Here is a 21,900-nt window from a genome sequence, read left to right on the forward strand (position 1 = left end):
GCCTGGAGGCTGCAGCGGTGTCCTGAGAGGGCTCTCTCGGTGGGAAGATGCTGGAAGGAAGGAAACCAGGCCAGCAAAGTGCCAGCAGTTTGGAGGTTCCCAGGGCCTCCCCAGGACCCGCTCTTCCATACTCGGTGGTCATATCTTGGCCATGAGGGTGAGCGAGTGCAGGGTCTCTCCGTGGACACGTCCACTCAGGCTACCGCCCCACACATCACCGACCACGGGTAGACAGTAGGAAGGCGCAAGGGAACAGGACCACTGGGACCCCTGCCCAGGAAAGTCACTTGGGAAGGTGGCTGGGATTTGATTCTTCCAAGGTCAGGTGCTGCAGGTAAAGAAAACATCCAGACAGACCTGCTGACCTCCAGGCTCCTGATTGTTTGGTGAGCCAAGGAGGTCACCCCCCTGAGGCTGGGTCATCCACGGGGGGCCTGGAAGTACTAATGGCCACGAGACAGAAAAGGCAAAGACCAGCAGAAAACTTTGGAGCGTGGAGAAGCCACTATTGTCCCTCAGTGATGTCCCCATGGAGCACCTCACTAACTAGAGCCTTTGGGTGATGCCGCCTGTGTCTCCTTGATCAGCCCGTACCTGCACTCTGGAAAAAGTGAGTGACGAGTGGACCCACGTGTGACGGAAGGTGGCTGCAGCGAGTCGCACGGAGACCACGAGTCACACAGAGACCACGAGCCACCCCCACGTAGCGTCCTCAGACCACCGGAGCCACCTCCCTCCCGGCTCTTCCCGAGGCCTGCTGGTTGGGCACATTTTGCTGTAGGTTAGAATAACCGGGCTATATCGGTGGCATGAAAAAACTTCCTTCGCTGATCTAAGAAGGGACCTGGGGGTGCAGGCGGGCGGGTCCCTCCCTCTTCTTTGCTGCCCTTCCCCCAAGGAAGAGTCCTCTCCATTCTGTCCCTGAAATCCTTCTATCGGGTGGCACTGCCTTAGGTTGGGGACTCCACACGTTTTTCTGTGGCCTCTGCGGTGGCCGAGATGCTAGGGTGACAGCAGGCCCTGCAATCCTGGGACACGGGCCGGGGGGGGTGGGGTTCTGCTGTGGCCCAGCCAGGAGCTTCCTCACCACACTGGCTGAAGTTCAGTGGGTGCAGAGACTTCTGGACTCACACTCTGTCTGGGTTCCGTCCTCAGCACCTTCTCCTGTCGGTCTCGGTCCTAGGTCCTCGAGAACATTCCCATATCATCATCAATGCAGACAGCGCTGGGTTTTGTGGGTCCCGCCCTGCCCCAGCCCCAATCCTCAAGCCCCTTTGCTCTGACCTCAGAATAAGTCTAAATGGAGATATCAGTGTTTGTTCCAAGCAGACGACGGAATAGATGCAGGGGACACAGGAGGAAGGGAGGCACGCCCCTCACCTGCAGTGAAAGCCCCTTTGAAAAGGGACAGGGAGAAACGTGAGTTTCCTCTGGATCTGCAGGGCCTCAGTCCTCACCTTCGCACCGAAACTGGTTCCTCCCCAAGCTCTTTCCCTCCTCACCCATCCCCTCCCACCCCCTCCCCGCCCCTCCTGTCCCCACCCATCCCCTCGCACAGACACTAAAAGCCGTGATTACAAGGGGTGGCGTAGGGGAAAGAAAGAGAGCATTTGGGGAGGGGGGCGGATAAGAGGAAGATTACGGTGGAAGGTCAACCCTGGCCTCAGGCAGACGGTGGTCATTCCTTATCTATAAGATAATCAACTCAGGGCTTCTGGTGAAGGTGAAATACACTCAAGTATTTAAAGCATTTAACCTGCAGCCGGCACACGGCTCTTCTCCGGCGTCTCACTCGACCAGCGACCAGACAGCCCTGAGGACCAAAGACGTAATTAAGAGATAGCGGAAAAACAGCCAGTTAAGAAATGATCAACCCACCAGGCTGAGTGTCCATGTGCGGACCGCCCCCCCATCTGTCATCCCCAGACACCCCGTCCTCAGTCTCGACATCCCTCTGGACACAGCCGATGCTGAGCCCACCTGACTCCGCTCTGGTGGGGGTGCTGAGCGGAGTTCTCATCACACACGAGAGGCAAACCGGCTGCAGAAAGGACCCTGAAATCCACACTGTTGAGCAGAGCTCATTGCTCGAACTTGCGTCAACAATACAGCCTCCCCCGCATCCGGACACGGGGGAGAGATGCTACAAAGCGAAATAGTAGTTTCCTAATTAACTTTATCTAATTTAAAAAATTGTACAATCACATCCATAATGATATGTAATCTATAAACTAAGTATATACAATTATGGGTTTATAACCGTTTTTATAATTTGATAATAATTAGCTTAAAACTTAAACCTCTCGTCTTCGAAGGACCCCAAAAGGCAAAAACAAAACTCTGAAGCGTCTGGTGCATGATGTGCTGTTGTGTCTCCATCCTGTACGGAAGGCGGGCGGGGGACACGCCTCTGCCCTGGCCACGTGGCACTGGGGCCTGGGAGGAGACGGCGACATTCTCCGGTGCACCCGTCCTGTGCCCTTCACCTGGAAGCCATTCATCAAGTCGCAGGCGCCCGCCCGCACTCTCTGGGCCCCGGGCAAAAATTGGAATAAAAACATGAAACTGAAGATCTACTGGGAGCTGAGGAAACAGGGAGGTTTTGCCTGGGCTGTGGCGCCCAGGGGGGTCTTGCTGCTGAGCGGGTGCTGAGCGGCGCGCACAGGGTCAAGGGCCGAGCGCGCGGGCCTGGGGACGGTCAAGCGAGTGAAGTTCCGTAACCAAATGCGCCCGACGCAGCTGCTGGGGTTTCTGACCCGAGAGCAGATCCTGCATGCTGGTCCCCGTCCCCCTCCAGGCTCGATGTGCAGCCGCCTACCCTCCTCCTCGTCCTCCTCACTCACAGCCGGGCCCAACCAGCTGCAAACTGGCTGGAGCCGGCTCCTCCTACGCTCACCTTCTCCTCCTTCCCCACTCCTGACTTCCCACCACGTCTCTCCGTCCTTCCAGGCTCAGGGCGTGCCCAGATTTCTGTGACGTCTCAGATCCAAGGCCACGGAGCCAGGCCTCCCTAACTTCCTGATGCTAAGTGTGTCCCACTCATTTGGGCACTTGCTTGTGTTTCGTTCTGAGCCACTTCCCGTGAGCTCGGCGGCGGGCGCCTTTCTGCCACAGCCAGCTTTCCCGCCGCCTTCCCACGACACCACGCGGGGAGCCCAGTGCGCTCGCCACACTTGCGTCCACGCCCCGGAGTCAGCCCGGCTTTTCCCACTTCTGCGTCCGGGTCATCGGGTGACGCCGAGGCCAGACGCCCAGAAAGGCACACACGGTACACCGGTGCTGTTGCCATTTCATGGGGCCGCTGAGGAAAACAGCGTCTAGAAAGGCACTGTCGGGGAGAACGAGGGAAGTTTGAGAAGCCCCGCGGCACGCGTCTGATAGAAACCGATCTGCCAGGAGCGGCATCGTGCGAAGCCACTTACTTTCGACAACACACCCTCCTGCATCACCGTCCCTCTCCCGGCCCCCGGAAAGGAAGTGCCTGTTTCCAGGCAGGCTTTGCCCTTGGCAAGGTACGGAGGAAACGGACTCGACCTGGTGTGTTCTTGGAGCCCAGATCGTAAGAAGGTAATGTTGCCACACCGTAACTTCCTCCTGAAGCCTTGAGCGGGAGGGCGATGAGGGGCCGTGAAAACATGCCTGAACCGCGCAAGGTGAGGGGGGTGCTGTTTCCTTCCCCACGGTACACAGAGCCTTCCAGATGAAGAAGAGGGGATTGGGTAATGGATTTTGAGCTAGAGGTGGACTGAGAGTGCCTCACGGACTTCACGAGTACGAACGTCACAAGACTTCACAGTATGAACGGTGGAGTGAATCACGTTAAGGGTGAAAAATCAGCTTTTTATCGGGTGGAGTCAGCACTCTGCTTCCAGTTACTGGGTCAGTCTTTCAGAAAGGCAGGATGTCAAGAAATGCGACTATCTCGAGAGAGAGGAGTGTAAAAGCTGGGGAGAAGCCCTATGCTTCCCACCCTCAGTCAGAACCTTCAGATGGGAGGAGAGGGAAAGAAAGGGTCTAGAACCCAACCTCCCCCCCCACCCCGCACCCCACCACTCTGGTGCCCTGACGTCTGGCTTCTCAAAACTCCCTTCCAGTTAAGCAGCTCAGAGATCACTGGGCTGTGGTATCTCCACCATCTGATTTTCCAGGCCCGGTTACGTGAATGACCTTACTTATCCAGTCATCAGATCCTGGGCCCACCGGGTACCCAGCACAGTCGGAGGTGCTGGGATATGGCAGTGAGCAAGCAAATTCCAGCCGGGGAGATACAAACGCACGGCCACAGAAACACGTAACTTAGAAGGTGGCCGTCAGTGCCGTGGGGACAGCAGGGGGCTGTTGAGAGGGGGGCGAGGCTGATCTTCCAGTGGGGGTGCTCACAGGAGGCCTCTCTGGCTGTCAGGGGGGTTTAGCGTGAAGCACACCGTGACCTAATTGAATGTGAGCTGCTAGCAGGTGACCTCTGCCAGACGAGGGGCTGGTTTTGTCCACAGGGGTGTTTCCAGTGCCTACAGCTGGGAACACAGTTAAGAGGTGACAGGCTGCTGTGGGGGGAATAATGGCATCAGGTTCAGGGTGGAGACCAGAGAGCGGGCCGTGTGATCAGCCAGGGAGAGGGCAGAGGGCGGTGGACATGTGGAAGGGAGTTGGGTTCCAGCGGGTGGAGCAGACAGGGTCTGTGGATGGGCCGGATGGGGTGCAGGAGAAGAGACGGTCAGGGAGAGATTCTGAGGTTTCGGCCTGAGTAGCTGGGGTGGACGAGCTGGGAAACATGGGGCAGGGAGGGAGGTGCGGATGGTGGGGGGACGGGGGCGGGGGTTGGGACGTATTTGTCAAGTGAAGGGATCCTGCAGTCCTGGCTTGGACCCATGCAGTGGTAATGGTGCTATCCCACCTTGGCCTTCAAGCCTCCCCCTCCCCTGGCACCGCAAGCCACTCTGTCCCCAGGCCCTGCCCCACCTCTTCTCTCCCAAATGCTGCCGGTCATTCTCCTTAAAACACTTTCCCGCTCAGTCACCACGTTAGGTTTCAACGCCTTCCAGGTGCTTGGCAGGACAAGAAATTGAACTTCACTAGGTCTGGAAAGAAATTGAACTTCACTAGGTCTGGAAGCAGCGATAGCTCAGGATTAGCGAGCACCATTAGCACCTGGATTTTGTTCTCTATAAACTGCCCACAGGGAGGAAAAACAGCCCTGCCGCTAAATGTTCTCTTGCACAACACGGAGCCTGGATCCGTGGAGAGTTTATGCCCGACTCCCAGTTACCAGGGAGGGAGGAGCAGGTAAAACCCCACCCCCGTGAGCACTCACACACTCAGAACGTGGGACCTTCCGCAGGGCAGAGGCAAGAAGAAGGGAAAAAGGGTGAGAGGGGTCTGTTCTAACATAAGAAAGACTTCTAGACATAACAACCAAATGCAGTATATGGACCTTATTCAAGTCCTGATTTCAACACTCCAAACGTTACAAAAACAAAAACAACTAAAGACAGCTTGGAAGCCATTGGAGAAATCTGAATCTAGATGGTATAACATGATACTAAGAGAATGTTAATTTTGATAGTTGCGATAATATCGGGGTTATGTTTTGAAGGTGTACTTATTTTTTTTCTTTAATGTTTATTTTTGAGAGAGAGAGAGAGAGAGGGAGGGACAAAGCATGAGTGCAGGGGGCAGAGAGAGAGAGAGAGAGAGAGAGGAAGACACAGAATCTGCAGCAGGTTTCAAGCTCTGAGCTGTCAGCACAGAGCCCAACATGGGGCTTGAACTCCTAGGCTGTGAGATCATGACCTAAGCCAAAGTTGGACTGAGCCACCTAGGTGCCCCAAAGTTGTCCTTTTTCTTTATAAAACATGCCTTGTGATAATCTGGAGTGGTATTTCATGATCTACAAGGTCTGGGATTCACTTTATAGATGTCAGTATGATGAAAAATTAAGTCTAGGTGCTGTGAATATGGGGAATCCTTACACTATGTCCTCTAACTCATATTTATTTAAATGTTCCATAATAAAAAAGCAAAAGGAAGCAAGTTCCCTCTTCCATAGAAGAGTATGTTCAGGAAGCACTGAGTCCAGGGTCAAGGGCATTCCCCCAAACACCTTAGTCCTGCCTCAAGCATTCACTGCCGCTTCTCTAGACGCAACAAGGAGAAAGAGACAAAGACGAAAATCTTATGAAGATACCCACGTGTAAAATGTAGACCAGCCCTGCAAATGGATTTCTGGTTTTTTCATTTCTGAAGGAGATGAAGATTAAAGTACAATTTGAAAATAGTTTGCATTTCAATGCCACTCTATTAAGCGATGAAAAGGTCTAAAGTTCTCCAGAGTATGAAAGCCGTCACTTCTCTGCTCTCCCTTGCTTGCTCCGTGGAGTAGCAGTTCGCTCTCAAAATCTCGGCTGTTCCGCTGTTCACGCTATCCCTGAGTCAAGTTCCCAGGCCTTGAGGCCACATGGGGGTCAGTCCATGGAGGTTGGACCCCTGAGTTTCACCCCTTCTCAGCAGAGTGACTTTGGGGAGCTCTGCCCCCCATCACAGTCTCCTGATGTCTAAAGTGGGGACAAGGCCACCAGTAGGCCGTGGCGAAGCTCTCATGTCAGTGGTACATAAAAGCCAGGTGACTTCTTGTTAATGGCTATTGGCTGTGGACGATGTTTCCGACCTTGATCAAATAAGTCTTGCTAAGTGCTTTCTCTGCCAGGTCTGGGCATTGCAGGGTGGGCTGGGAGGACATCCTCCAGGCTTTCCCCCAGAACGGAACCACCAAGCGAAATGGGGATTTATCAACACCTTGCAAAGGGTCTGGCTGACAGTAGACTCTCAAGGGCAATAGACTCTTACCTGTCTCCTCCATCCAACCCTGGATACACAGACACCTCTCTGTTTACCTGATCCAAATCCTAGTGCCCTTCAAGACCCCATCAAAGCTCCCTCCTTTGGAGAGCTACTCCAGACCCCAAATTGAAGTGCCCTTGACTTGTGAACTAACTGGTCTCTGTGCCTTCCGCTTAGCGATGGGAGGTTCATATGCCTCTGGGCTCTTTTATATCCTTGAGCTATGACTAAAATGTGTTTTTTAAATTTCCAGAGGTGGCTGAAGCTCAGACTTCTACTGCCTGCTCCTAAGGTCTCAGTCAGAGTGGTCCTCCCAGAATTACTTGCTAAGTTGTTTTAAAGAAAGAACGGTTTCTTAAAACCAAGAAGTATGAAGGCCATGGTCATATTCTGAAGTGTTGACCTTCCCATATGCACAAAGATGTTATACCCTTGTTAAGCCTCAGGTCCAAATGTTCTCCTTGAAGATAAGAGTCCTTTCCCTACATCCTTGAATGGAAGTTCAACTTTGCAAGCTGGGTGTACCCTACACCCGTGTGGGCGAAACCCACATTCAACACTGAGTTTCTGCCAAAGAGCCTGGAAATAAGGCGCAACCTGGTGCTCTCATGGTAAAACTGTAAAAACATATACCAAGGGACGGTGCAGGCATGTACAGAGTCACCTTAAAGAGAACCAATGGTTTCCTGGCCAAGACTCAGACACCAGCTTCATTTAAAGAAATGGATACAACTGTAGGAAGAATGAATCAACCAGAGGCATGCTGGTCATTCGGGAGTGAGGCCTGTCCACATGGCAGATACACCTCTACCACTGCATACCCATCCAAATCCCTTTGCTGAGATTGCACATGTACTCCTCTACCTCCTGAATGTAATCTGAACTCAAGTGCAGGTCAGCTTTCAGGGTAAAAATGTATTGATCAGCAAATGTCAGCATTCACTTAACCTTATTGTCTCCATTGAGAAATAGATTAACTGCATTCTAATTTTCCTGCATAAGTGTATCAGAAGATTGCTTAATATTAGTTTGTTAGAGCCCGATTAAAATAATAATAAATCAGTGTCACAGCCTAACAAAGTGAGGATTAGACTCCGGAATGTGGTTAACTATTCTGAGTACAACCAGCCTACGGGGAAGTCCATCCCTCATCCTGCTATCTCTAGAGCTCCTCTCCAAACAGCCATTTATGTGTGGCCAGGGATTTTCACTTACAGCTCACCCACGAGTCAACTGTGCACCCCACCATAGTTCCCCCTGCCATCCACTGCCATCGCTCCAGTCCCCAGTCCTGCTTTGCCCACGTCTACTGCTATCCACACCCTCTTTTCCATTTTCAGTGGTGCCCTGTCACCCCGATGACCTTCTATCTGGTCTGTCTGCCTCCAGTGTCACATGCTCCTCTCATCCAGCCTGTGCCTGATGCCAGCTTAACCCTGTCAACACCCTTGTTGGCTCCCCACCATCCGCAGAGGCAGGGAGACTCCTTCACGAAGTCCTCCTGCTTGGCTCACCTCATTAGTGCACCTCTTCCTCCCACACACCTTGAGCTCAAGTCCAAGTGAATTACATGCTATTCCTGGAACTACCTAGAACTCAGTACCTACCCCAAGGTCTGGCCTCTTGCTCAAGCTCCTCTCTTGGCCCAGAGACCCTTCCTTTCCAAGGCATGTCAAAACCTGATCTGTCCACCAGGTCTCTGCTCACCTGAGCTCTGCCCGTACACTTGTCCTAGATGCTACCCAACCCCTCTGTCAGAAGTGACCTGTCTCTCTTCCAAGTCCCCCCCATTTAGGGACTCTGTGCTGATAGTACAGCCAAGTCAGACGGACCTGATTTGAAATCTCACTCCATCACCTACTAGCCTTATAACATCGGCATGTTACTTAACCTCTCTGGCCCTCAGTTTTCCCTGTAAAAAAGGAATAATATAATATCACTCACAAAATTGTTGTCAGCATTAAGTAAGACTAATGTTTGTAGAAGGACCTACAGGTAGCAATGGCCAGTCAGCCTGATTCTCTTCTTTCTCACATTCCAGAGGCCTGTTTGGCTGGTATTTCTCCCCCCAGAGAACACACATTCCCTCGAGGGAGGGTTCGGGCTTTGCCCACTTTGTCACTTTACTGCCTACGGCACACAGAACAGGGCTTGTACGAACATCAACAAATATGTCAGTCACCAACCTGGGGAACAGCACGACTTTCGGGTAGGAGAAAATTCACAAAAATCCAGATTATGTCAAAAGTCAGTTAAGGAAGGTAGAGTCCTCACGCCCATGACATTTTTTTTTTAATTCTAAAAGCAACATTAAGAAATTACTAATCACTTTGGGAGCATCTAAAGCAAATTTTAGAATCTACTTAAGATAAATACCTGCTCTTAATTTTCATCTCTTTGCTGTCTTCGCTCACTTTCCCCTCATCGAAATATAATTAGGCTTATTTTCATGCCTCAAATTTGCTACCCACAGAGAAATACATATAGTGTAATTTTGAAAAGGATAAAAAAATTAAGATGCTAAAATATACACAAATCCAAAAATAATTGTTAGGGTCATGTGAAGGAGAGGCTGTCTTGGGATTGTTTTTTAAAAAACCTTTTCTTCAGGGCACCTGGCTGGCTCAGTGGGCAGAGCATGTGACTCTTGATCTCGGGGTCGTGAGTTCGAGCCCCATGTTGGGTGCAGAGATCACTAAAAAAACAAACCTTAACAACAACAAACCTTTTCATCACATGAGACACTCCTTCTCTCAGCCTAGGACGCCACGAGGTACTTAACTTTGTTTCTTTAATACAGGACCAACTTTGGTGGAACGACGTTTAATTATCGAGAATAATGTATAAATTGGTTCTTCTTCACGCAGAACTGATAAATGAGGCTGCCAGATAGTTCTGAATCTATCCTAACACCAGCTGTTTCAAGTGAAACATCTTCCTAGTGTTTTCAACAAGATAATATTCTGTCCCTGTTAAGGTTGCCAGATAGAACACAGAGCGCCCAGTGAAACTGAATTTCAGATAAACTACAAATGCTTTTGCAGCATAAGTATGTCTCCTGCAATGGGAAAGGAAAGAGATGGTGAAGTACGAGCCATGGAGTATCTGGGGTGAATTCACACTAAAAAATTATTCGTTGTTTATCTGAAATTCAAATTTCACTGGGCATCCTGAATTTTTATTTGCTAAATCTGGCAGCCTGAGCCCTTAGCAAGCCAGCAGTAGCCATGGCAACGAGCACTGATGAGGCTCTAGAAAGGCAGCTCTGGGATGGACCGGAAGCTCTCGGGGCTGACCGGCCTCGACGGTCCCACGGGCTCTCATGATCACCTCGTGGAACCCTGACGGCCATCCGGGAGATGGGCTTGGCCCCCCCCCTTTCCAGATGACAAGATGCAAGGTCCAGGGCCCCCCAAGGTCACAGATCTGAGGGAGCAGGATTCCGGCTGCCATCTGGAATTCCTGGTGGTCGATGGGAGAGTTTTCTCACCTCGCTGACCTCACGAATATGCACAACACGTGTTTCTTTGAATTTTAGCAATTGTTAAATAATAAGCCTGTCTTCAATTATATCCCAAACTTTCAAAGGTCACCGAGAAATCATTTTACTGGGGTTTGTCTGAGCTTTACCTAATCAAGTTGGAAAGCCAGTGAGTGGCACAACGATCCGTCACTAAACCCTAATTGCTCCCCAGCCCTGGGGACACCAAGGCCAAGAATTAAGAGGCTTTGCTGTCTGTGAAGTGTCCTAGGTAATCCCCACCAGCTCTGACTGCGAAGGCTACTTCCTGCAGGCAAGCCCAAGGCTGACACGAGGGCTCCGGCATCCGGGACTCACGAGATGCAAGGTAAGGGAACCCAGCCCAGGTTGACTGGGGGACGGAGCGCGGGGTGGCGGGGGGAGGGTTGGGGAGACAGTGGAAGGACACAGAGGGATGGTGCAGGAGGTGAGGGGGGGAGTCAAGGGACGAAGGCAGAGGGGAAGCACACATCGTGGGCAGGCGGTGAGCAAGGCTTGTCACACGCCGTCACCCATTACCTAGCGCCAGGGTCACCTGTGCGGGCCTGGACTCCATGTCACATTTTTATCAGTCCTGAGATGCTATTTGTTCTCATTTTCACATGCCTGAAGGCAGGGCATCTTACGGTCAGTGGCGCAACTCAGTGTAATCGCAGTGTGTCTTTTTCTTGCTTAGAGATACGTAAGTCATGATGCACGTCACAACTGGTGACATCTTAGATTCTGTGAAAGATAGGAATTTGAAAAAAAAAAAATTGACCTTAGGAAGCCGATGTCCTGTAGACAGGCTGCATCTGAAATGCGGCCATGTGTTAGAGCAGTGCCAGCGGTCAAGGTAGCAGGGAGGAAGGGAGGGATGAACAGGTGGAGCACTGGGGTGTTTAGGGCAGCAAACTGTTGTGAACGATACTGTCATGGCCCATACGTGATATTATGCACCTATCAAGACCCAAAGAATGAACCCTGATGTCAACCATGGGCTTTAGTGAATACCAGCATATCAGCATGGGTTCGTCAACTGTACCAAACGCACCACACTCACGCAAGATGCTAATGATAGGGAAACTCCGTGTGTGTGTGTGTGTGTGTGTGTGTGTGTGTGGCCGGTGGTGGAAGTGAGGGTTCCATGGGAACTAACTGTGCTTTCCACACAGTTTTTCTGTAAACCTGAAACCATTCTTAAAAAATAAAGTCTATTAATTAAAACAAGCCAGGGTGAGTTGATCCTTTTATATTTCTTTTTATATTTCTTCCATTAAAAAAATGTTACAGGGGCGCCTGGGTGGCTCAGTCGGTTGAGCGGCCAACTTCAGCTCAGGTCATGATCTCACGGTTCATGAGTTAGTTCAAGCCCCGAGTCGGCTCTGTGCTGACAGCTAGGAGCCTGGGGCCTGCTTCGGATTCTGTGTTTCCCTCGCTCTCTGCCCCTCCCCCGCTCATGCTCTGTCTCTGTCTCTCTCTCTCTCTCTCTCTCTCTCTGTCAAAAATAAATAAACATTAAAAAAAATTTTTTTTAAATGTTACAGGAAACACATAAACTATTGTTTATGTTTCTGCCCTTGCCGGTTTCTCTCCCGCCTTTCAGCTGGTGTGAGTTCTCCGTGGCCCATCAACAGCAGGCTGATGAAACACTTTGTCATGAAGAAAGCAAACAGAGGTGCTATCAGATCCCTGGCTTTACAACGCTGACGGAGAGAGGAGAAAGACTCTCCACTCCACCTTCACCTCCAACACATCAAATCTCTGCAATCATGGGGATGCGAAAGGGAGATCAGCAGCTGCCAAGCCCCAGTAGGTCCAAAAGAAAAAGGAATGATATAAACATGACCTTAAATATCCATCTCTCGGGTAAAGGCAAGCGGAAAGGAATCAATTATTATGAGAGTCAATGGCTTTGGCTCTTGGGCCATAATTTGATCTATTTAACGAATAGATAATATAATCTAAGGTCATAATGGTAGTGAAGGCTTGTTATTTGTTCTTGACAAATATATCCAGTCTTCCCAATCTAGATTTCCCACGAATAGAGGTCTATTAGACTCACTGCTACTTCTGGTATTTAAATCTCCCAGCATCATTACATTGGTTTCTGAATCCCTAAAGAATATAATACTAACAAGGCTAATGACCAGATTCCAGGTATAATAATGTATTTATTAAGCGCTTGTTACGGGCTATGGGTAGTGGCAACGTTTACAAACATCATCTTATTTAATGAAGTAGTTATCGTATAGAACATGAAAATACCAAAGTATAGAAGACTTGAGTAGACACACAGGGTCACACAGCCAGACTCTACCTAGGCCCAGTGGACTCCAAATCCCACACTCTTTTTTTTTTTATGTTTATTTATTTATTTTGGGGGAGGGGGGAGAGAGAGAGAATGCACAAGGCGGGGAGGGGCAGAGTGGGAGGGAAAGAGAGAATCCCAAACAAGCCCCATGCTATCAGCCCAGAGCCTGATGTAGGACTTGGTCTCACAAACTGTGAGATCATGACCCGAGCCAAATCAGGTGTCAGATGCTTAACTGACTGAGCCACCCAGGTGCCCCTTTGACCCCCCACACTCTTAACCACTATGCTGTATGAAAATTAGGAGTGAGAAATATGTAGAACAGTAAAAATTTGGTAATTAAGAATGGAAAGAAACTAGGACAATTATACCATCACAATATAAACTCAAGTATAGGGAAGTAAGTCTGTGACCAAGGGAGACAACCCCCCAGACCACTGAAGTTAGGATAACAAGTGGCAGAAAGAAAAGAGGCCAAACATCTCAAATACAAGTGGAGAGATTTTTCCACTTCCAGTAGTTTTTTTTTTAATGTTTATTTATTATTTTGAGAAAGAGACAGAGACAGAGTGTGAGTAGGGGAGGGGCAGAGAAAGGGAGACACAGAATCCGAAGCAGGCTCCAGGCTCTGAGCTGTCAGCACAGAGCCCAACGCGGGGCTTGAACCCATGAGCGGTGAGATCGTGACCTGAGCCCAAGTCAGACGCTTAACCGACCGAGCCACCCAGGCACCCCCGACTTCCAGTAGTTCTGATGGCTGGTGACACTAGAGCCAGACAAGATTAAAGATGTATATATATTTTCCCACCTGTCATAGTCCTGGAGACACTGATTGAGTCATTAGAGTAAGGACACAATCAAGGTTAAATTGCAGCCGTTTGACTGTTGTCGACTGACATTAAAATATCAATAACAAAGATTTTTGTCAGATGTAGATTAAGGGAACTAAGAGATTGCATCCGCATCATCCCAGTGGGTAAAGATGTAGTTTCCGAAGAAGAGTTTCAGTTAATGTGGACAAAATTAGACCCCGACGAGGTTATTGTGCTCACGTTAAGTTCAAACTCTGGAGTCAGCACAGACTGGGTTTGATTACTGACTCCACTTCTAGGTGACGACTTCGGGCAAGTCATTTGTTTTTCTTCAATCTTGAAAGCTGAAATGATGCGTTCAGCTCAATGCCCACAGCCTAGGCTATTGTGACCAGCGCTATACGGGGTCTGGGGTGGTGCACTGCTCTCCTACCTGGACTCAGAGTCACATTATTCCTCCCACATTTCCAATGTGTCTTTCTTCTCTCGCCTTTGTTGCCTTCTTCAAAATGATCAGAACACTCTTGGCTCCTGTCTTCTCTTAGATTTTATCTGGTATGTCCTTAGTGTCTTGACAGCATTTTGATACTTTGAAGAAGATTTTCAAAAATATTTTTTATTCAGTATAAAAATATTTAGGTTGGTTTTAATTTTTAGGTTAGGTTTCAGTTTTTAATCTTCCTTCTTGCAGAAGAAGAGTGGGCAAAATACCCTAAGTGGCCATATTGAAAATGGCTCAGTTCTCTTCAAGGTAGTTAGCTTTTCGAAGCCCCAGTGTCTCCATCTGTAAGACGGGGATGATAATCAGTGTCTACAGCTGTGTTGTCCAGTGGCTACACCAAAGGGAGGTACGCTGTAGGTGTATACACTGGGGTTTAAAGACATAGAACAAAGAAGAGAATGTAAAATGTCTCAATATTTTCTTATAATGGTAACATTTTGAAATGAGGATTTGAATGTATTGTGGTGGCAAGATATATTATAAAAATGAATTTCACCTGCTTCCTTTAATTTTTTTAAATGTGGTTACCAGAAAATGAAAGATTGCCTATGTGGTTCTCGTTAGACTTGTAATGGACAGCTCTAGTCTAAACGTTAGAGCTCCTTAGCATCTTGCAAAGACCCTTTATGAGCTGCTCCCATGTCCTTGGTGAGCCTCACTGCCAAACTTGGTCACCATTCTTGTGTGTGTGTATCTGTTCTCCATAAGACTGTTATTCGGGGGAAGGAAACACTTTTTTTCATCTTTATGTTATCAGACTTGGTGCCTACTACAGAGTAGAAGGCCAGTGAACATTTGAGTAATGAATGAATGAAATACTTTCCAAGGTAAGTCATCTGATACTCTTTATTTTTTTAATGTTTATTTATTTTTGAGAGAGAGAGAGAGAGTGTGAATGTAGGAGGGGCAGAAAGAGAGAGAGAGAGAGAGAGAGAGAGAGACAGAATCTGAAGCAGGCTTCAGGCTCTGAGCTGTCAGCACAGAGCCTGACGTGGGGTTTGAACTCAAGAACTGCAAGATCATGACCTGAGCTGAAGTCAGAGGCTTAACTGACTGAGCCACCCAGGTGCCCCTGTGGTCTGATACTCTCAACTTTCAGATGGGAACACCTCTCCTGACTTCTGGTTTCTCTAAGCGAACACTTGCCCTTCCAACAGCCCTTTACTCACTTGACCCAGGAGAAGTGGGGTAATTTACATGACTGGTGAGTTGGGGAAAGTTAAACCGGAATTCTTGACTTGGCTCTGCATTCCGTCTGAAAGCGAGCATTCCTCTACTCTCCAGGAACTGCCGTCTTTGACCTCGGGAGGCTGCTCTGGGCCAACACTGCTTGCCCAATTCTGGGGCTCGGTCAGCGGGCCCGTTTGGCTCTTACAAAGCTACAGCTTCCAAGACAGGCTCCATCAGGGACACAGGAAATATTCTGGCCACCATCCTCTGTGTCTCTGCTTACATTCTCAAATTATTCAGAAAAATAACTGAGCACAGTACTATGTATCAGGACCTCTTGGAGATCATCATCCTCGAGGTCCAAAATGACACAGATCCTTTGCTCCAAAGAGAATATAATACAATTTAATTTGACTACGCTGGAAACATTATTCAGAGCTTGAAGCGAACTCCCCATTTAACTCAAGATCAAGTTGAAGGGTAACTCAAGACCAGAAACGGGCTATTATGCTCAGGGTAAGATTCTGGCTTTCTCTTTCCAATGTCAGCCTTCCCAAATAAAGGGGGGAAAAGCAATTAGCCAGAGAAGACAAGCACTGTAGGACCACGACTGGAAGGCAAACTGGAATAAACACTTTTCAAGCCAACATTCACTGTGTGATGTGTCCTGCAAAGAATACACGGTCATTCCCAGCTCTAGAGCCACCTCGAATTACAGGGATTTCGTGATCGTTAGAAGTAACACCTCGTACAGCAACCAGTCATCTTTGAAAGGCCAAAGAAGGTTTGTAGAGTGCGCTCGATGTCACCATTCACTCAGCGTGTTCGTGGTGTGTGCAGCCAAGGCATACTTGGTAGGACCTCCTTAAGTCATCAAAGACTCAGAGGTCGACAAGAAACCCTGAGATAGGGGATGCCTCAGTCGTCTTTGTTCTGAATAGAATACAATTCTAGGAAAGTCACCCTCTATCTCTCAGATCCCCAAACTTCACATGCATGGAAACTTCCGACATGGGGACGGTTAACACTCCCGACGGGCTCATTCAACACACACAGTCACTCCCGATTGCCTCTTCTTTGCAGGTGCAGTGGCCAGTGGGCACGTCGATTCTCTGCCATCAGGCGTTAAGGCACGTCCGGAATGTGACACTTCTCAAGGTTTACTCCAATCACATCTTCCCTGAAGCACTGTGATCACGTTAAGGCTCTGCTCACTCTTGCAGAGTGACCCGTGCACCCCACTCGTACAAGGTTTCACGATTCACGTGCTGCCACACGTCTTGATAGTCAAGAGCCCTTCCAGGTGTGAGAGTTTTAGGACTGGCGTAGCTTAACAGACCTTAACAACCAGTCACAAAACAGAAAGGTCAGGCTTCTCGGCTGGGTTCACCATCGTCAAACACGTTTTCTAGGAGACTGAGAAATGCAGCAGGTAGGGACATGGTAGGTTACACCGTGGACACTGAGGGCTGAATTTTTACCCACATTTAAAGCAACATTAAGAAAAATCCAGGAACTGGTGAGTCCGGGAGTCTGGAGGGAAGGCGGGAGAAAAAAAGAGAAGGGAAAATTTCAAAAGACGGAAGGAAGCGGTCATGTCACGTGCAGTAGGGAAATCACATCAAATAACACATGGTGACTGGGCGGGGGGGCATCACCTCTGAGAAACTGGACCTGGAGGGGAGGACATAGGACCCCAAATAGGTCTGAAGCAACAGACTGAGGGGAAGACGAGAGTTAAGGGCCAGAGTTCAATTTAACGTGTTAAATCCTAGAAGCAAGGAGAGGAAAACTGGCAATGTGAGTGTCGGGGGGGTTATATCAGGATACAGGCATTGAGCAAACTGGGTGGCCGGCTCGGAAATTCAGCCATGAACGAGAAAAGCAAGCGTCTGTCCTCTTAGACCTTGCACGCTATGGAGGTGACACTGGGGGAGCAGGGAGTGGTGCGCACATTACGGGAAAGTTTGGCAGGTGAAGGGGAGTATTGGAGGAGGAGGCGGTCAGGGAAGTCATCTGGGAGGCAGTACTTGAGCGCCTATGATGTCGTCGGTAGCCGGGGAAGGGTCTCCAGCACAAGGGACAGAAAAGGCGAGTCTTGCCAGCGGAGCGTGCGCAGAGAATGCAAGTCCCTGTGGGAGGGTACAGTGACTGAAGCGCGAGGTGTGAGATGGGAGTGGGAAGAGGGAGTCAGTGGACACAGGCCAGGCCAGGCCAGCCTCAGAAACCACTAGAAGAACTTTGGATTTCACTATAAATGTGATGGGAAGCCACGGAAGGGTTTCAGCCCTGGAAGGACTTCACCTGGCGTGATTTTAAAGATGGTGTGAGGTTGGAAAGTGGGAAACGGAGAGGTTGGGTTTCCGACTAGAATATGACTCTGTTTCTTCAGATGGGAAGAGAAAAAGAGTGGAAGTTGGGGAGGGGAGCTTGTGGAACGTAGGGCTCAGGGCGGTCCAGTCGCACCAACGGACCTGTGTCACAAGCCTCTTCCAGAAAAGCTAATCACAACTGGTCCAAAGCATGCAGACTTTACCCACACCCAAGAACACGTTCCCATACTCTGCCCCACGGAACCCCAACTCAGGAACACTATTAGGTGACATTAACAAGCGTTTGGGGAGATCGGCATTCAGGGAAACAAACAAACAAAAAAAGACACATATCAGTGTCTTCACCACCAGCCTTCTCAGGACACAATGTGCTGATGAGACTTTTCAGAGACGGGTCTTGGCACCCACCTCCTGACCTCACGCTACGGCGCTGTTAAGGAACTAGTATTCCAGAAACCGTAATCCCTGATGGAGTAAGTGTACCCGTCTATCTTGATTTCTTAATGTTTTGTTTCATGTAAGCTTGACAAAAAGTCTCAATGTCTAAACCTGGTTGCCCCATCCTCTGGGAAATCTCCCAGAGTACCAACCCAGCTCCCTCCTGCCTCGGCAGGCAGGCCTGGATGGAGGTACTGACATGGACTGACTCGCGTTCCTGTTTTTATCTCCCAAACCAGGTCTGGAGTTTCCCTGCTGCTCTTAACCCAGAGAGGTCATCTTGCAGAAGCTCCCGGAAGGATGGGGACACGTGCGGGGGGGGGGGGGGGCAGGGGAGGAGAGCCTCTGATGACCCAGCCCCCTCTCCCAGTGAGATCATGGCGGAGGGCACCGGCCAAAGGGTTAAGTGCCTGCGGGCCCTCAAGTTCTGGGAACACCTGGGCTTAAGCGGAGATGGCACAATCAGCCAATATTCACTAGTGACTGATTGAAATTTGGTCCTGGCCTCACCGTCACCAACCTGAGCAATCCTGCATAGTTGACCCAAATTCAGGCTAGCAACTTGTTAGCTCCTTTTTAACGTGCTGTCTGTCGGGGAGGACGTATTTTCTGCTTCGGTTTTTAACCCCTGCTCTTCCTCAACGTCCACATCTCTTTCTTCCTCACTCGTCGTGTATTTTGTACCTTTATGGTTGTCCCCCCCCTCCTTCTCTAACGACTGAGCATATTTCCATTGCAATTACTGACATGCTGATAGAAAAGTTCTGTGTTTCTTGTTCTTCATTTTAAAAGTGGATTAGGTACAATGATTTACATATTCTTTCCAAAATATAATAAAAGCCTAGAGATTACACAGCTTGCTTTGTACCCCAGTGTGACCACCAGATGACTTTTCTCTCTCCAGCAGTGGTTTCTCAGCTGAGAGTGCCATTTGGCCACGTCTGGAGATATTTTGGGTTGTCACGACTAGGGGGTGGAGCACCACTGGCATCAGGGAGTTGGGGCCAGGGTGTAGCTAATCCTAAAATGCGCAGAACAGCCCTTGTGACAAAGACCTACCCGGCCCCAAATGTCACTAGTCAGCAGAGGCCGACAAACCCGCTTTATGACCGTCGACAGTGAAAAAGACGGGCCAGGTTGGCCACACAGTTTTACGGTTGGATCTGGATCCGTAATTGCTTGGTCTGCCTTGAATTCTAGCTCCACTGTTTATTGTCGTGAGACCCTGAACAGGCTATTTGACTTTGCGGAGCCTCAGTTTCCTCCTCTGTAACCGATCTGAGGTTTCAGTAAACTAGCACATAGAAAGGACTTGGGACGGTGCCTGGAGCATTTGCAGACTGTTGTTTTGTTTTGTTTTATTTCCTTTTCTTGGGCAGATTGTGTGCATGTTAACAGAAGAAATGACCCAGAACTCATCTGTGTCTGTAAATGAACACAGAATTACATAGCTTGTTAAGGAAAAGATACCTTACATTATCCAACACTTTATATTTTAAACTCTAGAAAATCCTCAAACCCTCACATACCGGAATTCCTGCTAATATTAATTCATTCTCTGAAGTCCTAAAACTTGTTTTTGAAATCCATGGTGCAGTAGGCCTTTGGAACAGATTGTCTACATTCTCCACATGGCTCACTGGCCTAGGACAGAACATCTGGATATGACATGCCTAACAATGCAGGTTTTAAGAAGTTTCTAGTTGGGTAATTGTAGAGAAATTACAGAAAACATTCATTGGTGTCTCTTCTGCATAAATGACGCGTTACAAGACCATGCATCAGACTTGCACAAACATATAAAACCCTTCCTGCAGGACTGCGAATGTTTTGACCAGGCATTCGTTTGCCATTTCCTCCATGCATCTCCTTGTCGCGCTCCCCCCTCCTACTGCTCTTTTACTGTTCAAAGCACAGGGCCAACGAGGCCAGAGTGAAGGTCTCTAATCCCACGTGGGCACCGTGGCTTCGTTCCAGCCATGGGTCGTGTGATAGCAGGCTTATGTGTTAACTTGTCTGGGCTGCGGTGTCCTGTTATTTAATCAAACCCGATCTAAATCTAGGTGTTGCTGCTGGGAAAGGTCTTTGCAGATGTGGAGATTATTATTGTTTTGTTTTGTGTGGGAACCTGACTGGTGCCGTTGAACACACCAACCCCTTACTGAACACAGTGGCTGGCCAAGAGCCGGGGAGGGATGGCCACATTCATCACCACCACTGGAGAAACTGCCTGGGTTTATGCACTAGGCAAATTCTTGCATGAAGAATACATACCCCTTGGGGCACCCGGGTGGCTCAGTACGTTAAGTGTCGGACTTCAGCCCAGGTCATGATCTCATAGTTTGTGAGTTTGAGCCCTGCATCGGGCTCTGTGCTGATAGCTCGGAGCCTGGAGCCTGCTTTGGATTCTGTGTCTGCCTCTCTCTCTGACCCTCCCCTACTCACTCACTCTCTGTCTCTCTCTCAAAAATAAAAAAGTTAAAAAAAAAAAAAAAGAATGTATAATACCTCTTGGCCTCCAGGAACATGAACTTGCCTTTTAAAATCTCGCAGGACCACCATTCTTAAAAAAAATTTTTTTTTTAACGTTTATTTATTTTTGAGACAGAGAAAGACAAAGCATGAACGGGGGAGGGTCAGAGAGAGGGAGACACAGAATCTGAAACAGGCTCCAAGCTCTGAGCTATCAGCACAGAGCCCGACGCGGGGCTGGAACTCACGGACCGTGAGATCATGACCTGAGCCGAAGTCGGCCGCTTAACCGACTGAGCCACCCGGGCGCCCCGAGGACCACCATTCTTGAGCACGAGCACAGTGACAGAGAGACTGAGGAAAAGGCACTAAAGAGTGTTGCCGGGAAACCCAACTTTGAATTGGGATGACTCCAGGCATAACGGGGAAGGAGGAAACAAGGAAAGAAAGAAAAAGGACAGTCTTCAGCTCTGCATTTAGACCCTGTAAACCTGTATCACTTCCATGAGAAAATCACACTAGAATACTGCTAATAATATTAGTGTTAACATTTATATATTTACTACTCATATAGAAGGCATTCAGTAAGTGTTATTAAATTTTTAATTAAGCTCCGTGTACCAAGTATTACAATAAAAGATTTACAGGCCAGTAGATAATGGAGCGGGCTGATTCAGAGAGTATGATCTTCTTTTTTTTCTTTTTTAACTTTACTTATTTATATTTTGAGAGAGGAGAGAGAACGTACAAGTGAGGGAGGGGCAGAGAGAGAAGAAGAAAGAGGGAATCTCAAGGAGGCTCCACACTGTCAACACAGAACCCAATGCGGGGCTCAAACTCATGAACCTTGAGATCATGACCTGAGCGGAGATCAAGAGTCGGACACATAACCAACTGAGCCACTCAGGCGCCTCTAGAGGGTCTTTTCTTAAACAATATGCCATTCCATCCCCAAATAACTGTAGTAAAATTCTAATTATCTGAGAAGATTTGCATTCTTTTTCTCTCCTTCCATCTCTGTCCAGTGTCTTACCAGCCTAGGACTGGACAAGGAGAGAAAAAGAAACACGTGTCTTTAAGCATGACAGTGCCACATAATCTCATGTTTTGATTGCTGAAGAATACTTCGAATTTATCTATGCCTATTGTCCTCTTCAATAATCATGTTTATTATGCTGACTGGGTATACCAGAGGTCCCTGCTTTCCTAGTAAAGAATTAGGGACAAAGTCTTCCAAAACATACCAGAGGGGACTCTCCAAACTCATTTTATGAGGTCAGCATTATTCTGACACCAAAAACAGACAGGAATGCCATAAGAAAAGAAAAGTATAGGCCAATATCTGTAAGGAACATAGATGCAAAAATTCTCACCAAAATACGAGCAAACCAAATTCAACAACACATGAAGAGGCTCATACACCATGGTCAAGTGGGATTTATTCCAGGGATGCAAGGATGGTTCAACATCTGCAAATCAATCAAGGTGAAACACCACATCAATGAAGTAAAGATAAAAATGAT

The 21,900-nt window shown here is 48.6% G+C and overlaps 1 protein-coding gene across 9 annotated transcripts in view; it reads right to left on the minus strand.

Moving 5' to 3' along the window:
• Nucleotides 1–21,900, minus strand: part of AGPAT4 (1-acylglycerol-3-phosphate O-acyltransferase 4) — a 124,832-nt gene that overhangs the window by 36,037 nt on the left and 66,895 nt on the right. Inside the window, exon 1 of one of the 9 annotated variants that reach the window (XM_042987487.1) lies at nt 10,984–11,529. The exons of 6 other annotated variants lie outside the window; for them this stretch is intronic. Coding sequence is in view for 1 of the 3 variants with exons in the window: in XM_042987484.1 (XP_042843418.1) it covers nt 10,877–10,913 (37 nt within the window). In the remaining 2 variants the exon portion in view is untranslated. 2 more of the 9 variants (XM_042987484.1, XM_042987486.1) reach the window with 2 other exon arrangements.

The sequence above is a fragment of the Panthera tigris genome, chromosome B2, assembly GCF_018350195.1.
Source record: "Panthera tigris isolate Pti1 chromosome B2, P.tigris_Pti1_mat1.1, whole genome shotgun sequence".
Classification (NCBI taxonomy): Eukaryota; Metazoa; Chordata; class Mammalia; order Carnivora; family Felidae; genus Panthera; species Panthera tigris.